A 19,335-nucleotide genomic window follows, 5' to 3' on the forward strand; every position below is an offset into this window, starting at 1 on the left:
CATAAGAAATGTTTCTGGTTTTTGTTAAATATCAATACCACTTGTGTAAGAACCCAAAGCAAGGTAACGGGAAGAACGTGGAACTGATTGAAGCTGAAAATGCCACTGCATTACAACAGGGGCATAAGCCTCATTCAAAGACTACGTTTTCAAAATCTTAAGTCTCTCAAGCAGTTAATAAATCACTTGACAGTTGGTAATCTAAGCTGACAGAGTGAACATGTGGATACAACTCAATTGTATATTGTCTTTGGAGGAGTTACTGCTTCTCTTTATGTAATAGTAATGGGATTACTGCCAATTCTACCCCACAAATGAGGGGGTTTTGTGTTTTGAGGTTTTTGTGGGTTTGAGGGTATTTTTAAGTTCTATCACCTCCTTTCTTCACTTTCCTTAAGCTGCTGATTTTGTGAGAGAGGAACAAACAGCTATGTGGCAGCTTTCCTTGGGAATGACCTAATCCTAATACAGCACTTACCAATTACAGGGTTTTCCATTAAGCTGGGATGCTTGTGATTACATTTCATGCTGTATTTCACAAAGACTAATTAAATACATCTTATTAGTTTATGTAGGTCCAGTTCCATCAAGGGTAGACAAGAACAAGCAACAGGACAAGAGAAAATGTACCCAGGTTGTGCCAGAGGCAGTTTAGATTGGATATTAGGAAAAATTTCTTCATCGAAAGGATTATTAAGCATTGGAATGGGCTGCCCAAGGAAGTGGTGGAGTCACCATCCCTGGAGGTGTTTAAAAGACATGTTGATGCAGTGCTTAGGGACATGGTTCAGTGATGATGCACTTGGCAGTGCTGGGTTAACAGTTGGATTTGATGATCTTAAAGGTCTTTTCCAACCTAAATGATGCTGAGAGGTTCCTGTTTATATGTGGACACAATTAACTGTTTCCTGATCAAGTTGCCTGAACTTAACCTGTTTAAAAAAAGGAAAAAAGGCAGCACTGAGGCTACAATACCTATACACACATTCTATATCCAGCTTGAATAATATAAGAAAAACTAGCCAAGGGACCAGTCAATCATTGACATCAGTGACGCAGCAGCACTGGTGTCAGGACATTGCTGTAACAACCTGGGAGCTGTGGTTTCAGCCAAAGTGACAGCTGGCTGAACGCTCACAAACCAGATGCAGGTCTGAGAACAGAACCCGTCGGCCATCTCTGCGCGGTGCTGCGCTCCTGCCTGTGCCCTGGACCTGCCCCACACGGGCCAGGAATAGTGCCAACCCACCAGAGGGAGCTGAGGCCATCTCAGGACTCATCCAAGCCCCTCTGCTCTGCAGGTGTAGGTCAGAGTGAGAAGCAGGCCACGGCAGAAAGCAAGCTGTCCGGAGGAAGGTGACCTTTCTCCCTTTCGAAGGTCAAGCAAGCATTAAAAGCTTTACCCTGCCCCCACCTCCCTATCCTGTGCCACCGACCATCTGACCTACCAGGGCACTGTGATTTAAATCCCTGTAGTCATGACTGACCCTTGCCAGAAGGTCTGTATCCTGCTGAAAAGGAAACCGAACCCCAAGTACAGCAGAGGCACCCAGTACAAGTCTGTAAGCTCCCCGCTTTGGCTTTAGCTTTCCCAGCATCTGCTTTCTGCTCCAGGTTACAAGAGGAGAGCTGTAGCTCCTTCACAGACCACAATTTCCCAAACAGGCAAGTTTGGCTCCAGCCGGTACCAGTTACAGAAGTATGAAGTCACTGCTCCCTCAGGCAAGAGAACGAGGCTTTCAGCTAGTCCAGAAGTCACTTCCCTGGCATAGCGAAGCTGCACAGCACCACTGTGAGACTGACAGCTCCAGGGATGCCAGACCGGTGAGACCCATGGCAAACCGGCACAACCAGCGCTGCCTTCTGAAAGGTAATGCAGTTCCTGAGGAGGCACTTGCAACACATTTTCTGAAAACTGCTACTACAATAATCACAAGAGATGACAGGGTAGGATGTGGATCCTTAGCCAGACAGAAATAGTTCCCCGCCCCACAGCAACAACCCTGCTTAATCTAGCAAACTGAACGTTAAACACAACATCACTGATGAAGAGCTCGAGTATTTCCCATATTATGAAGAGGAAGATCTGGGGCTATAGAAGCAGCAAATACAACACTGCTGTCAAGAGAGGGCTGTGTGGTTGTTGCTGGTCTCCCTGAAAAACTGATCTTTCTTCCTCACACTCACTGGCAGGCGATAAGCCTCTCTACAGGCTATAACTTCACCTGATAGCTGGATGATTTGCTGCCTGCCACAGCTTGTCGTAAACCGAGACAAGCCTGTCCTAATGCCTGACCTCTTAGCAAAGGAATTAGGAGGTATTTTAGGCTGCTACTGCATTCTTACAGACAGAAGTGTTCAGGCACAATTACACTGCAGGGAAGCTGCACAAAGCCCAGTTACCCCAGTTAGCCCTGGCCCCACTGGTCAGTCTTCATACCAACTTCATTCTAGATGCGACACAGAAGGACTGTCTTGCCTAAGGAAGGTCTTTCTGACAAACTGCTGCCCTTTCACTTTCCCCAAAGCCTGTTTGCTCTGGAGCTTTCTCAATCAGAAAAATTGTTGGTTTCTTTCTAATATTATCTCCTAGTTAGCCCTAAAATACTGACAGATCAAAGCTGGTCACTTGGGGAATGAGAATCCCAGTAAAAGCTTCCTGCTCTGGATTCCCATGTCGCAAGCCCTGCTGAGCTGGTAACACCACGCAGCTCCGTGAGCAACCAGCTTTGTGCCGTGCAGGGTGGGAATTCAGAATCTGGAGGCTTGCTGTGAAGCTGGGCTATCAGAAGCTTTGAGCCTCTGCAAGAAATACCCCTTCTTCCTCCCTGCACCCTCACACCACCAGCACAGCCACCAGAGCGGTCATCTCACATAGCCGGGACACAGCTGGCCAGGGCCAGTAACACCACAACAAACAGAACTCTGAAGCATTCCAAAAGTTGCTCAATCAAATTCTGCAGTGAAAGGGTACAAAGAGGCAGGAAAAGGTGGCTCAATAGCTGTCAGACCTCACCCGCTTACCTACAGACACATGGTCCCCTCAAGACCAGAGGGGGCAGGAGATGAACAAGTTACACTTCCCTGTCACAGGGTCCCTTACCTGCTCTGCGAGCAGCTCCAGTTTCCCTCTTCAGCACTGGGGCTTCTTCCCCTCAGCACAGGCTGGGTGCTGTGCGGTGACTGGTGCAGGTGGCCAAGTCACAAAGTCCGCATCCATTCTGAAATGGAGCAAAACCCCAAAAACCTACATAAACCTTCAGCCTATGTGTCTGTCCAGTCACACAAAGCACCTTTACCCCACAACTCTTCCTCAGTTTCATCCCTCTTTAGGAGGTAAAGAGGTCTCCCTCCCAGGATCCTGTCTGAGCCCAGCTTACAAACTCCTTTTAGTGGCTTCCCAGATCCCCAGACCTCCTCAGATTTATCAGGAGCAGACGTCTGTTGTCTCCCAGAAAGGTTTTCAGCTATCACAGCCACAAGGACAAGCTTCGACTCAGCAAGTAGGGACAAACAGAATGTGTGTGTGTGTATAAATCCTGAAGAACCAATACATACACTTTAAAAATTTATTTAAAAGCGTCCTTCCACTTAATTAAACACACCCAGAGCCATAACACCTCCCAGCAGCCACAAAGAGTAAACCTTTCCAGCCTCCTGGGAGGGAAATTCTCCCTTTATGACCTGCTCTACACCCTCAGCATGAGACAGGCTTCACCTGGGCTTCCCCAGCCCCACGGCAGAAGAGCCAGCACAGGAGGCTGCCACCAGCCCCTTCCCACAGGGCAAACTCCTGCACTGTGCTTCCTCCTGGTGCTTGTCATCTAAGTGCCAGAGCCTAGGCACCTAGGCTGCGGAGTGCTACAAACCACACCTACACATAAGGTTGTAGTTGGCCCTCTTCAAGGAGGCACCACGCTCCAAACAAAGCAGGAATTACTTTGGGTTGTGCTGAGCAAGGCCAGGTCTGATTTGGGGGAGCGGGCAGCCCCTCTGCAGGCAGAGTGCAAACACACCCCGCACGGCTGCTGGTGTACCAGGCTGGGAAAGGGCGTTCTTTCTATCTTCCATCCTCAAATTCCAAGAGAAAACAGTACTGTATCTTCCCATACACGTGCATCTTGCCTACGCAGCAGGATCCCTGAAGTTTCTGTGCAAGTAGCACCTGCCATCAGAGATCCTGGCACATATCAGAGTCCTGGAGTATTCCTGCAAGAGAAAAAACATTCATTAAACATTAGAGCCTCCAGCAACAGCAGGCTGTATTCAAAGCTCAGCAAGTGAACTAAATGAACATTTTGAACTCTTATTTTCATTGCAATCCTCAGGCAGCGAAGTAAGTAGCAGAACTATTAAGAAAACAAACCCCCTGGAGAAAGCAAACATTGTTTAACAGACTGCCCAGACAGTTTAGCTTGGGAGCACAGAATACAGCTGGCAAATATATGATTTCTGGTTTGTTCACAGAATCAAGAAAAACCACACACAAAACATGCACGTCAGCAAAGAAACAAACTCAGGACTTAAAAGCAGGATAGTTGGATGTAAAAAAGCTGAAATACTTTTTATTTGGGGTGAAATGCAACATTTTGCCTCCTGGCTTTTTCTGCAGGTATGTTTCAAAAAGAAAATGTGAAATAACCCATTTCAGAGAATTGGCTTCTTGGCTAAAAAGCATTTGTCATATTCAGTACAAAGCTGTGGAAAATGTGTTCAACACAAAAGTGCAATTTGTAGCAAATTAATTTAAAAAACCCAGAAGATAAATAATCCCAAGCTTAGGTCTGGTCTCCCTGCGGCACATTTTATTATTCATTCCTTTAGGGTACATGCCAAGAGCCTCATGGTAAGGGCTCCTGACACACAAGACATAAAACCCCACAGTCCTTGAACGGCAGAGACGCCCAGCTGTAGGCACCCACTGCTCCAGCAGTCCGTTCGGGCTGTCCCTGGCCAGGAACTGGCCAGGCTCGGGGTCTCCTGCTCTCATCCCAAGGCCAAACAGGGCTCTGCGACAAGGCTGAGCCCCACAAACCGCTGCTCCAGCCCACAGCACGGTTCAAGGCACTGGGGATTAAAATCAAAGCACGTGGCTCACAGTTTCAAACCTACCGTGCAGTCTGAATAGACCTATATACATTATTTAGTACGAGGTAACATAGGGAATAGCATATGATAACTGTTAGAATAGGATTAGAATACAATTAGTAGTTCAAGTTTATACAAGTAAGCATGCACTGGCAGCTCAGATCAACTTAGTTTACTGTAGCTTACGTGGAAGCAGAAGGATCAAGAAGTTTTGGAGGGACGAGCCAGGTAAAGCAGCCAGTCCAAGGGCAAAAGGCATGAAGAACTGCTGAGCTCTGATTTTTACCTGGTGACATGATTCTACCCAATTATTTCATATGGATTTTACTACTTTTACACCAGAAAATAACAGAACAGGTGATGCTGAGGAAGGACAATATTTAAGGAAATCACGCAGGGCAGCATTAGCACACGATGTTTTAGGATATGACAAAGGACTGAGGCTTTCATGGCGAAGTTTCTAACTCTGCTGCTCTCATCCTCCTAAGAAAAGAAGGAGCACAGGAGAGCCAACCCTCTGGTCACAGATTACTGGGAAGCCACAGGAATAGCTTGTTGTTTCCAGCACAGCTCAGTGTAATATGCATTTTATGTGCTAATAATGTGTTAATATGCATTTTGTGCTATTGTAGCCCTGAGTGGCATCCAAGGATTTTCCTCTCTTCCAGCTGTAGCCCACCTGCCTGGCACAGGTACAAGAAGCAGCCCTTCCTCGGGAATTCACAAGAAAAAAGGAATAACTTGGTGTTTGGGGACGGAGTTTGCTGGTGGCTGAGGAGGAATGCGAAGGTCTGTGTGGAGCAGTACCACCACCACGTGGGGAGGCTGCAGCATCCCACAGCACCTCTTCCTTTTCAAGATTCGCAGAGCGGCAATTAACTGATGAGCACAAATGCAAAGTTAACCACCCTCCCTTGTGGTGGCAGCTCTCGAATTTGAACATCCAGGTCTATGCAAACACGCAAAGCTTGGGGGAGGTGGGTGCTGGAAAAGCTTTTCCTTCCTCTCTCAGCTCCCTCTTGCATCCCATCACACGATGCACCAGGGGAGCCTGGCTGCTGCTCCCTGTGGATGCTCAGCACCTCCTGTATTCTCGAAACAAGGGTGCAAGAGCAGAGGTACAGGAGAGCAGAGCTGTTAGGAAAACAGCCGCTAGGGTCCACAAAGCTGACAGCAAGTACATCAGTTTTATTTTCAGCCTCCCAGCATAGAATTTCACTTTAAAATTAGCCCCTGGAGATGCATTTATAAGGCCTATCAAATACAGCCATCAAAGGCTATTACAGACTACATTAAACAAGCCCGACAGTATCTGATAGGTACCACGTTAAATGTTAAAGCTAATCAGGATTAAAAATTCATTTCCATTTATTCTGGTACTTGTTTTGATGCACTGGCATTACAGAGGAGAGAGCACTGCCACAGTGTTACTGGCTGCCAAGTCCCAGTGGGATGTCTGGGAGTCTTCCCAGGCTGTCTCTGATACCACCTCTGAATTCTGAGGATCTAAGATACCTCCACTGATGGCAGCTACAGTATCAAGCTTTAGGAAAGGCATGGTAACACAGAGGGCTCACAATCAAAGCCCAAGCTGTTGCTGATTTGGTCTTTCCTCATCACCTTTCACACCACTCAACCTTTTGCCCTGTAAACATTAGGTTAGTTAAACTAGAAAGATGACATTCCCATTATTGTTATAGCCACAACTTAAATTGAATTAAGGTGTAAGAAGTGTTAAAGTTGAGATCACACTCACAAGCCAGTCTGGGGGCTCACTCCAAATGTTACACCAGTTTGCAAATGTTTTGTTTGAGCATCCCTTTTCACAACTTCTGCATAAAACTGCCAGTAAAGGCTCCTATTACCTTAAAGATGTTCTGTACCTTTCCTTTATTCCTTGCAGGGACCAGCTACACAGCTTTAACAAGGGCCGTGCTGGGATGCATAGTGATACATGCTGTTGTCTCATTGGTGAAGAAATCCTTGTGGGGATGCAATACAGGAATGTTTTTTTACAGCTGTGAGCCAACTGCTGTAAAGATTATCCTAAAGATAGCATTTAAGGATAACTCATCTGAGAAAGCCCCTTATCCATTTGGATTCATCCCACAAACTGTTTCTGCTCCATATATTGCAGAAGCACTCTGATGCTTCTAGCAGATACTTCAATGTCTGCCCCTAAGAACAGAGGAAAATATAGAACACACTCCCACGCGTTAAGCCCTGGCAAGATGTCTCACACTGTGTGTGTGGTTCCCTAAATAAAAAAAAAAAATAAAAAAAATCAGCAGCTAGATATTACCGGGAACAGACAGATTTCTAAGGGAATAAGCCTGGCTGATAACATCCCTAAGGCAAAAGCACCAAGCACTCCAGAGCACAACACAATCAGGATTTGCGTGGGTTGAAAATCTCCAGAATTACAATTTGTTTGAGAAGCAGTTTCTGGCTGGCACAAAAGAGCCTGTCATGTGGTTCAAATGCCAGAATCCTCTATAAACAACTGGTCACAAAGACAGCGAAACACCAAGCATTTGCAAGCCCTGCCAAAAGCTCGTCCTCCCTGCAGCATTCAAATTGCTACACTCAATCCAGCTAAGGGGGGAAAGCCGTCACGCTGCAGAACACGGGCTAAATGAGCACGGCAAGAGCTGGCATGTTTTCAGGACTCCTGATAACTGCCTCTAGCTGATTGCTCATCAGTTATACATGATTTCTAACCCACATCACTAGATTGGTCATAAACATGTATCTTTACATGCAAATTAATTTTTAGCTTAAGATTAATATGCATGGTCACGGAGCAGAGACAACACTAACTGTACCACAAGCTAAGACACTGACAAAGGTCAACAGGCACAAGGCAAGAAGAAGCAACATCTCACCTATGCTAATGCCCCTGCAAAAACCCAGCTGCTGAGATTTGTCAGTGTCTTGTTAAGCATGACTGGGTAAGAATAGTATTTAAAACTGGACCACTGAGCAGTTTGAACATGCTGTATTCTTACAACCAGGGAGAGGAGAACCCATGCCATTTTAAGGCATGATATTATGTGCTGCAAGACAAACTCAGGATAAATATCACTGTTCGGATGCCTGGGATGTGATGCTGCACTGGCCTGCTTCTCAGTTTCACCAGGAAGAAAGCATAGCCCACAAGGTACAGGAAACAAACCAAGGTATTCAAACTCCTCACACAGGAAGCTTAAAATGCAAGACTTATCCAAAAATCAGTCTTCTTTCCATAATGTCACTTCAGAATTTTAGTTGATGTAAATACCTTTTAAGCAAAAAATAAATTAAAAGAAACTACCAAGTGTTACATCTTTAGAACAATTAACAGGGAACTAAATACCTAAGCAATACCTCAAGCTATAGACAAGCTGCAGCCTTTGAAGCCTGTACTTCAACCCTGCTGGTTTTAGTTTCAAAGTAAACAGGAGTTACAGAAATAGGCTGATGTGTTGTTGAAAGCTTCTGTACAGTCAAGTGGTTTACTGCCACATTGAAAGCTTTTCCAAAATGAAAAACTAGATGAAAACTTACAAAGAGGTCATCAACACTATATATCATTCCTGACTATTAATCTGTACACATGTGGTAAAGGAAAGTAAAATAACAAGCAAAAATGATGGAATACTGCCTTTGTTTTAACCCACTGACATAACACCCCCCAAAAGAACAGAGTAAAACTGTCTTGAGTATATCTGGCATGACATGAAACAGCTTCACATGCTTTCTATTTTAATCTTTTCCCACAGTCTTAGAATAATTTTTTCCAGTCCTTAGCTAAAGTTGGTCATACTGTATGAGAACTTAGAAGAGCCATCACAAGTGCTCACAGCTTGTCGGCACAGTGTTTAAAGGTGACTGAATGCTAGCCCACCATCCACACGAGAGAGGGGGCTGTTTTACCAGTCGTTTTGCTTTGCTGCTAGCAGTGACGCCACATCCACGCAGCCAGCATCCTCCTCGTCACCCGCACCAGCGCTGTAGGCACAGACACTTGCAAACACCACCTCTGCAGCCACTTCCCGCTGGACCCCGCCATTCTTCCTCTATTCTGCCAGAGCAGCTTCAACACTGGAGACAGTTTAGATTACTGAGGAGACAGAAATGGATGTGTGATGTGAAAGAAAGGTGCTCACAGCAACTCCTCTTTATCTGCTCCCCTATGGGAAGAATAAGAAAATGTTAGAAAAAACTAAAAGGCAGAGTACTTCCCAACATTGGCACACAGCGGTTCCAACAGGCCTGGGCTGCCACAAAAAAAAAAAAGGACAAACAGTGCAATAGGGAACTGATCAAAGCCTATAGCGCTCTGAATACTGTTTGTTCACCTGGCAGCTTATCAACAAGCCTGGGCAGAACTTTACAATTAAGGAATGAAAACAGGACACGGGGTAGACAGCAATATTCTATTTTTACAGGCAGGCAACGTCAAAATCACTAGACCTTTCAAAGTCAAATGGAAGCAGCCTCAATGGTAAAACAGACTAATAGCCTCTCAGACTCCCACTTCAGAAACTGAGCAACAGGCCCTGAGCCAAAGTTGACCTCTAGACAAACCTGCCAACCAAACATTAAGTATATATTTAGTATCCAATCATTAGCAAACCATGCATGATCCTTAGCGAAAGATGTAGCTTAGATAAAAGAGTAATCCTGAGCGAAGCTATCTGTGGTGCATCCTTCCTTGCTTAGAGGCAGGTGGACCAGGCAACGAAACCAGATGTTCAGCCTTGTTTGGAAACCAGTGGTTATAATCCAGTAGATAAGGGAGCTTTCTTTGGTTCCTCCTTGAGCCCCGGCCAGGCTTTGGTGGGATCTGAGAGGAGAGTGAAACCAGTTGTTTCTGCATTTACAAGTAGGTGAGCTTGTTTATTCAATACAGTATAAAAGCTGGACCCTCTTGCAGTGACTTGGGAGACCTCCCCTACAAGGGGACACCCTGCATAGACTCCCCAGTTGCTAGGACAGGCTCTCCACATCCTCACTGCAGCAGGGGTGGATCTGGATGATGGTAATGTAGTAGGGCAACGGGTGATCTCTTTCTTACTCACTACAGCCAACCCTGAGTAGTAATGATTAGGTGCATTGCCTTGCTTATCTGTTTTATTGCTTGAAATCAGGGTACTTTATGCTAATCCTTCTGTATGCACATACTGCCTTATTTTCTGCATTAATTTGAAACAAACAGTAATACAAGATTATTTTCTGTACTGGTGTCTGTGTGCTATCCACTGACCCCGTAGAACAGCTCTGCAGCTGCAGTCAGGTGTGGCAAAGCTCTCTCAACTCAGAAGCCACATAAAGTTGCACCCACCTCCTCCAGGTCCCCTATTACCTGCCTCCAGGCCCACCAAGTTCCCTGCTCAAGCCATCAGTGGAATCCAGGGCATGAAGTTTCACCTCCTCCATCTAAATAAAGCTTTTGGTGGCAGATTATCTCCTTGCTGTAGGTGCACAGCATTCAACGCAGAACTACCCCAATTCTAAATATGATTGCAGTACAAATACAAAAACTTTTCACATCACTTCAGCAGACAGCCCACTAGAAATCCAGACAAAGTACACCCCAATGGTGACAGAGGTCAACAAATCCCTACAGCAACTTGCCAGGAATCAGAATTTAAGTTATCAAAAAGCTCTTTGATAGTTTAATTTCTATCAATGCCTAATGTTAATTTCAAATTCTAACTTTAATTTCTATTAAAACAAAAAAAAATCTGTGAACTGGGCTCCAAAATACAACCGCAGAAGACCCAACAAATCTCACAGCAGATTACCTTTTAAAAATTACAAAGAAGTCTTGAGACAGAACTGAAAAAACTGAATTTCTACAGAAAAGACATAAAATTACCCTGCTTGATGACTAGTTCTAACCAATGTGTCGTATTATCCCATTAAGAAAGAAAAGCAACCACAAAGGTTCTTTCCCTCACAGAGCACTGCAGAAATGCTGCCCTCTGTTCCAAGAGGGAAGGAAAAATGTTAGTCTGCCTACTTTCCCATAGGTTTTAGTATGCTAGAGCTTGCAATAATGAAAAATATTCTTGGTCTGATTATTCCTTTCCATGTTCAACTTCAAGCCACATCTGCTGCTCAAAAGGAAAGAGAAGGGCAGATTTCATCTTACAGCTGGTTCCTCAGATAACATGATCCACACTAGCTGCCTACATTTTTTACTTCCTTTGTTCATAAGATTCCAGCACGAAGCAACTGCAACATACTTGCCAGAGAAGTATTTCAAACATTTCAAAGAGAACAAAAAATTATAACATAAGCACCACAAAGGAGAACAGATAACCAGTGAGAAGACCATTTAAAAACAGCTGACCAAACTCTTTAAACAGAAGTCCGATAATGTGAAGAGGCAAGGACGAAAACAAGGGCACATTTGCCAACGGTATCACCAGCAAGCTGCCTTCAGACAACTGGCTCTGCTTTATTCAGTGTTTAGCTAAGCATTTTCCATCCTATTCCAAGTATATCCAAGTGTCCCAGACACATTCAGAGTTCAGACAGTAACTTTGTGACCTACCAAATGAGAATACATCTGACATTGCAATTCCATGAAGCTTTAGGTGTAGATTTTGATATTTTGAACACAAACACCAGATGGCTCACAGAGCTCCAAGTGCTTGCTCTTTGGGGCAGAGTTACTAACAATCAGTATAACTGTCAACCTAGAGCAAGGTCTTCAGCTTCAGCAATTTGTATCCACAGCACCAACTGTTCCGTTTGTTGGGTTTGGGTGTTTCTTTTTTAAAGGACAGTTCCCCACATCTGTAAATCAAGGGTCCAGAAAGAAGCAGTGAAAAAAGATGTAGCAACAAAAATGCAAGGTGGTTTCATAGTCACTTCTCAAGTGTGATGCACTTCTACGTTTTCTTCACAACCTTCATCCATTCTATGTATGCAAAACCTGACATTGCTACTCCACTGTCACAGTAACTTCATAGTCCGGGGCAGAAAGTTAGAGGGATGTTTTATCCAGTTACCAGACAAGAAAATCCTTAGCCTGCTGGCTCTTCATCCATCCTGTTTGGAAAGACACCTCCTTCTTCATTTCCTGCTGAATGAAATACATCCAAACATGACACCTGTTAGTCCACAGCCAGGAAAGGACTTCTAACACACATTCATCTGAACAAAAGAATTTTTTTAATCGTTATTTCTAAGTGTTCCTTCTAGATGACAAGACAAAAGACAGTCAGACAGCCAAGCCCTTACCAAAGAACTTCAATCCACTCCTTCCCAGAATCCCCAAACACAGCTGAGTAAATGCTAACTTGCCAAAGCACAAAGAAAAAGACACAAGAGATGTTTCTCTCAACAGGAATGCGTAGTGAAGCCTATTCTGCATTTCACTTTATCAGTCCCGATAAGACAGCTAGGCATCTCCCAACCAATTTACCTTTTATTAATATCACAAATGCTTTTTACCAAGAGACATAACTGATTGAACAGCTAGATCAAACAAAGATGACATGTGCTTCAGCAGTTAACTAAAGGGAAAAAAAAGTCCATTGGGGGACAATATTCCTGAAACTAAAAGATGCTCACCACTGTCTGTTCCTAAGTCTTATCTCCCACATTGCCTCACCTGACATTGCAAAGAATAAGAAGATTCTGGATGGCAGGAAGAGTGGAATTTTCATTCTGTCCTGTCACCAGGTGTCTGTCCAGCACAACATGTACAGCATCTGGAATGCTGGCTAAATACAGGAGAAAAAGCAAAAGCATTGTGTTAGTGGACACCACTTCAGTGTCAATATCACAACCCTGATAAAACTAAAACAAAAATTAACTATTTTGACCATACAGATTTGCTGGGTAACTTGACATGCTGATCTGTAACAACCACGACAGGGACAATCTTGAGCCCCTAATCCTGAAACAATTTCACTGCAAAGTCCTTCTCCGAAAGGCCAGCAGGGCCAGTCTCATCGTTCAGTTAACACTAGGTGGGTAACATGCACACATCAAGAGATTGTCATAATAAAACCCTCAAAGTATATATTTTAAAATTGTAGTCACCCTGTGATACAATGTAAGCTCTTCTCATGTAGGATATCAAAGTTGTAATCACCATACTACAAAGAACCTGCAGAAAAATACTTATTTTCTGTCCTATAATATCCTGACATGTTAATATCTACCAGGAATTGTTCAGTACTCCAACTAGCATTTTTAAGTTACCTCATTTCAGATAGAGCCATTAGTTTTTCAGTAATGAACAACTCTTATTTTCTTTCCCTTCTCACAGCCACTGACTGCCTAAATACAGGCCAAGCGCCTTCAAACCACACATGCTTTTTTCCTCTTCTTGCTGGACTCATTATGCAGAAGGTGGCGGCAGCAGCCCATGTGAAAAGCATCAAGATGCCATTTAAACACAGAAACAGGCAGTCAGCAGCACGGGTGGAAGAGAATGAAGCAAAGAATATACAGCAGTTTGATAAGACAGTGGTGTTTCTTCTTAGTGAAAAACAGAAGAATGGCATTAGGAGCCTGGTTCTGTTTCCTATCCAGGCCATGTGCATAGTTAATCTCTAATCTAGCCACTTTAATTGAATCAATTCAACAGGTGGAACTATTCTGCTGAAGGATGACTTAAATACCACAGGCATCTCATTATTCTCTTTAAGGATTCTAAAAAAAATTACCTAACAAAACAGGAGACTGAACAACAGCTGCAACTGAAGAATAGGGCCATTTACAGCTCATTATTTAATTCTCCCTGTAGCTCTTCAGTACTGCAGGAACGCAGCATGTAAAGGAAAATGACACTTTTCCCTGCACATCCAATTGAGGAAAAAGTGACATTTCTGTGCTTGAATGGATTTAATTTCTCTTACAGGACTGAACTTCAGATTTTGCTGTTCAAAGTCAAACTTTTACATTTTGACTAATAATAATTAATGAAATTAGTAACAAAGCAAGAAAATACTAAAAAACCAGATCTAGCTAGAGTAAAATAGTTCTGCTAAAAGACAACTAATCAGAGCAACCAAAACGCTATGCAGCCTAGCGCCTCCAGCTTTAATTAATGAAGCATTTGCTTGAATAGAAGGCAACCCCAAAATCAAGAACTTAACCTCTCCCAGCAGCGGACATGCTCTCTGCCACACAGGAAGGCAGCAGCTGCAACACCTCCGTACAGACACAGGCTGCGCATCTGCAGAGCAACAGCAGCTCCCCTGCTCACACCCTTCCCTGCAACACAAGTTCTTTGTTCATAGCAGGACAAGCAACGTCACGTTTACCTTGGGGTGTAAGGGCATGTGTGGACAACCACGGAGATCAGTGCACGGTACTGTACTGCCCTACTTCTCCACACACAGTATTTTGTGGCATTTATTATTAAAACACTCACTGTTTATATTCCTAAAGTGGGAATGCAAGATGAGATAGCCTGTCAGAGTCCTGTTCAGCTGTGTAAAACTGGCACATACACATTCATTTCCAGAATGCAGCCACGAAACATGAAGACCTGGACAACAGAAGAGTGACATACCACTAAATGTAGCTCCAGAGTCTTTCACAAAATCTTCCACAATAATGGATAAACTGGCAAAATTAGGCTGCCTCACTAGTTCATACACAGAGGGCTGAAAAAGATCAAAAGGAAGTAAGTCTGTCTTGCTTTTTACAGAATGACACCCAGCAATTTCTGCATAGCAACTAGACACTGAACAGTGTGCATGCAATTAACTTCAAAAAGCGCAGACCTGTTTGGATGCTGGACACAAACATTTGGACACAAGTGCCATGCCACTTGCAGAGTCCAAACAACAGTACTCTGTTTTCTAAATGAATATGGGAATCGGCTTAAATGCCGAGAAAAATAAGAAGTACTTAGTTCAGTTTTTATATGCACAGGAGGAAACAGAATTTTATGGTTTCCATAGTAACTGTAGCTAGGTCACATCATGCCTTATTTTAAATATTTTGTCATGGACTGTAGTGCCAAATACAAGCACATCAGGACACTGACAGTTTTTGGGAGTCCCATAAACTTAATTTCTTAACTTTGCATGTAAATTTTCAACCCTGTAAGTTGTACTATAGAGGTTTGCATCACCTCAGCACACAGGTGCAGCTGCCATATAAGTAGTCTGTGAGGAGAGATATAACTGTACAGTAAATAAAATATCAACAGTATCTAGCTACATTTTTTTTTATTACAAGCCAGTGTGTACAAACTGCCTTTTCCCCCCTAGAGCTTCCTCTACCTTTGAAAATAAAACAGCACCTTGAGAAATATAACCTACCTCCAGCATTCATGAAGCAAAAAAAAATAAAATTCTTAAGAGCCCTCAACTATGAATTCAAAAAGCTGCAGCAGACATTTCCAGCATTTTAAAGTTTACTGAACAATCAGCAGGCAAACACTTTCCACATGACAGTGAAGTGCAACAATCCCTCCACACGCTCACTGCTGTTTCCCTTTGCTAATGATAACTTTCCACATCATGCACATAAACCAAGGGTACCAAACTGATGATTTATATTTGTAGGAGCTTCTAGGATAAGACCAAATCTACCAGCACCTGAAATCACGGGACTCCCACACAGCAAAAGCGCCCCCAAACAGCAAAAGTCACCCAAAAGTTCAACCTACCCCTGTCAGGCTGTATCCCTGAAATACCCAGGATTTATCCTCATTGGTGGCACAACACAAAGCTGCAACTCCATGTCCAATCGCACAGATCGGCTCTAGAGAAATACCAAAGCATATTTGTGAGGATCTTCAAATAGCCAAAACCTAGATGAGTTAATGAGATTCTTCAACATTACAGCATGTTGCCTTCCTGTAATAAAATTATACTGCACCATTTATAGCCTCTTAGGCTCCCGCACACTACAGTAAGAATTATGCCGGTCTTGCAGAGTCACTAGCTATTAACTCCAAGTCCAGAGACAGCAGCAATCAGAAAAACACATACTCAAACGGTAAGTGAGAAGCACACACAAGTCTTGATTAACTACAGCCTTAATGATGATCCTGGTACACTTCACATTTGGCTCTAGACCTTGAATCCCATCGACTTGGAGACAGCTATTTCTGTGTCACTGTAAGGCAGAAAACCCCCTTCTGACACAAGCATTGAAAAGCTACTGATAAGGTTACTCTTCGAGAGAAGATACATTTCTCTAAAGCAGCTCCTTCCAGTTCTGAATGCTCTTCAGCTACGGCAACATTTTAAAGTCATTGGAAGGCAACACTGTTAAGTGAACAGTACAGTAGTACTATTTTATTTAACAATATTTAACAATTTCACCTACTGTTCTCAGTGCTGAAGTGCTGCAATATCTTAGCCAGGTACCCGCTGTTTGCAAGGTCAGTCATAGCCCCAGGACAGTTTGGAATCAGCAGCGCATGGTACCTAGCGCCTAGTAAGGAAAGGATAAACCAATTGTAATACCAGTAACAAACAAAAGCCTGACCATAAATCCATTTCAGATTTGACACAGTTGAGACAATACCACACAGGTCAGTCAAAAACTGTATAAACCAAATGAACTAAAGAAACTAACAGATCTATACAGAGTCCAGAAAAAGGTCCTTTTTAGGACAAAGAACACACCTTTGATACACCATTCTTACCCAGGCAAAACTTGAAACTGTTATGTCTGCTAGCCTCTACTTTAGCAAAGTATTTATTTTTACAAAATAACACTACAGAGTGTGTTTATATACACAGAAACAGACTATATATATTGTGTATGTATACATAGGAGGAAACTACCAATCCAAGATAAATAAGAAAGTAACAACTGTAGCTGGTAGGGCTTCCTCTTAAAACACTTGTTTTACATCTTTTCTGTGTCATTCTTCCCTAAGGGCCTAACATTAAGCAGTATCTGTTTCCCCGATAAATGAAGATGACATACTAGCCAACAACAATCCCTTACCATCAATCGACTCCAACTTGGCAGGGTTTGCGTACGATTTCATACGAAAGTCCTGTACCCAGCGCATGTTGCTCTCGTTCACATCCACAAAATCAATTGATTTCCCCTAGGGGAAGCATGGTTCAAAGGCTGTCGTTAGGATCACTGAAAAAACATCCACTACATTTCTTGAAGCATAACCATGTGGGATTTCGAGATACTTCAGTTCTCACAAATCTGAAGCTCTCCGTTTTTCCCACTGAAGCCATCCTTCTAATAGCACTCTGCTCTTCGTGGGTAACAGATACTGGACGAAGAAGTTCAAAACCACACTATAGGAAGCATGCATTCACTTCAATATTAAGACAACAAAATTAAGCCCTTTAATTTGTAAGGCCAATAAGACACCTCTCCGAATAGTATAATTCTCTCTTGTCACTTGAAATATCAATTGGTTTCAGACTGAAATCACAGAAATCACTTACCCCTGGAGTTGCGACTTGCAGATTAAAAGCCGAGCTAGTCAGCGTAAAGCAGTGAAGGAACGACTGGGCTGACACGCCTGAAAAACAGAGTCCAACAACTTAAGGAAACAATTATGTTTTAATCCCAGCCACACTATGCAGTCTTACCTAGCAAAGTACACGAGCTTGGTTTTTTGATCATCTTAAAAGCTCTCAGTAATTCCAGACTTATTTTAAGATGGAAGAAATGCACTGCCACCGTTATAGGTGAACAACGTATTGAGAAACACATGACAAGTATGCCGTTTGCTCCGGCTGGGGGGTTAAACAGGCAGGAGTGAAGGAAATTTGGCTTCGCCCAGGTACATGTGCAAGGGCAGCTCTGGTGCAGGCACATGCCAAGGGGAAACCAGCCCGCATCCAACGGCACAGCTGCGTGCAGAGGAACACACAGACACGTGTGCACTGCAGGTGGGCATCTACAGAAAGCGAGCACATCTGTGCACCACACAGCTGCACAAGCAGGAGCAGCGCGTGTGCACGGCCGCGCAGAGCAAGGCTGAGCAGCCAGCCTGCACGTGGGACTGCACAGCTGAGCCGCACGCCTGCACACGCACACACTGCCGAGCCGCGGTCACTCTTGCGCACGCACCGCACACCTGAGCCGCACGCACACCGCGCCTGCACACACACACCGCTGTGCAAGCGGCGCCGCGGGCTGCGGTGCGGGCACACGCGTGGCAGGACGGTGCCGCGCTCGGTGCCGCCGACGCACGGCGCAGCCCAGGCCACGGGGCGACACCGGCCCGGCCCAGGGCGCAGCGGGCCCGCACACAGGGCCGGGCCGCACCCCGGGGCACCGCGGGCCGCGGGAGCGGAGCCGGCCGGCCCGGGGCTCCCCCCGCCCCGAGAATCTCACCCGCGGCGGCGGCGCTGGCGACGATGAGGCAGGTGGGCTTGGCCAGCCGGTCCGACATGGCGCGGGGCGCGGCGGCGGCGGAGGGGGGCGGCGCCTCATGGGCCGCGCCTGCGCGGGGGGGCGGGGGCGGCCGGGGGGCGGGAACCGCTGCGGGGCGGCGGGGATAGCCCGTAGCGCCGCGGTGCCTTTTGAAGCCGTCGGGAGCTGCATGGTGGATCCTGCGGGTCACCCGGTGGCACGCCCCACCTGCCTTCCCCTCCGCTACCGTGCAACGGTTTGGTTTTGGTTTTTTTATTTTGGTTTTTTTTGCATGAGAATTGCAAACTAAATAAAGCCATCCCAGCATCTCAAGCTGTCCGTCTCATGCTTCATATCTGGTCCAGGTTGTATCCCCTGTGCGTGCTCTTAAGTTTTGAAGGGGCCTTTATTCTGCAAGAAAAATGTTCAATTTTTTGCAGCTCTCGCTGCTTTTGGCTCCGTGGCTCACCGGAGGAAAAGTAACTTTTCTAAACCTTCTTCAGCTTATGAATCTGCGTTTTGCATCTCTGTGTTAATAGGTTTATCTCTTGATGGTTGCTACTGTATTAGAAAGAGACAGTGACAGTATAAAGCCATAGATACAAAACAAAGACAGTACAATTCTACCATTCTTTTTGTTTGTTTATTTGAAAATAAATGTATTCCAGCCTGGATTCCTAAAGGAAATGTATCTTATACCATCAGGCTGGCTGCTTGTCCATCTCCTCAATCATCTATCTCTATTTTTTTTTTTTTTTCCTCTCCAAAAGTGTTCTGAAACTGTAGGCTGGTTCACTGTGGAGGTAACCTGGATGTTCCTCTCTTTGCTCCAGCTTAGCTACCAGAAAATAATTTAAAAAAGAAAAAACCCGAAGCCTATCTTTCACTGTCCAGTTCAGCTACTATGCGGGGACTTAGTGCCACTCCAGCAGCCTAAGCCTT

At 44.6% G+C, this 19,335-nt stretch overlaps 1 protein-coding gene across 2 annotated transcripts; it reads right to left on the reverse strand.

Annotated features, from left to right (window-relative positions):
- Positions 1–11,487: 11,487 nt before the first annotated feature.
- GATD1 (glutamine amidotransferase class 1 domain containing 1) lies at positions 11,488–18,478 on the reverse strand. Of its 2 annotated transcripts, none has more exons than XM_055722534.1 (8): positions 18,376–18,478; positions 17,478–17,554; positions 17,014–17,119; positions 16,384–16,491; positions 15,719–15,813; positions 14,612–14,705; positions 12,698–12,809; positions 11,488–12,163 (listed from the first exon to the last, which is right to left on the reverse strand). In XM_055722534.1, exons 1-8 carry the CDS (start codon positions 18,431–18,433, stop codon positions 12,157–12,159), a joined length of 657 nt encoding a protein of 218 aa, XP_055578509.1. In that variant the 5' UTR covers positions 18,434–18,478; the 3' UTR covers positions 11,488–12,156. The 2 variants fall into 2 exon arrangements, with proteins under 2 accessions (XP_055578509.1, XP_055578508.1); XM_055722533.1 differs by having other exon boundaries at positions 11,488–12,166.
- Positions 18,479–19,335: the final 857 nt, after the last annotated feature.

Source organism: Falco cherrug, chromosome 10, assembly GCF_023634085.1.
Source record: "Falco cherrug isolate bFalChe1 chromosome 10, bFalChe1.pri, whole genome shotgun sequence".
Lineage (NCBI taxonomy): Eukaryota > Metazoa > Chordata > Aves > Falconiformes > Falconidae > Falco > Falco cherrug.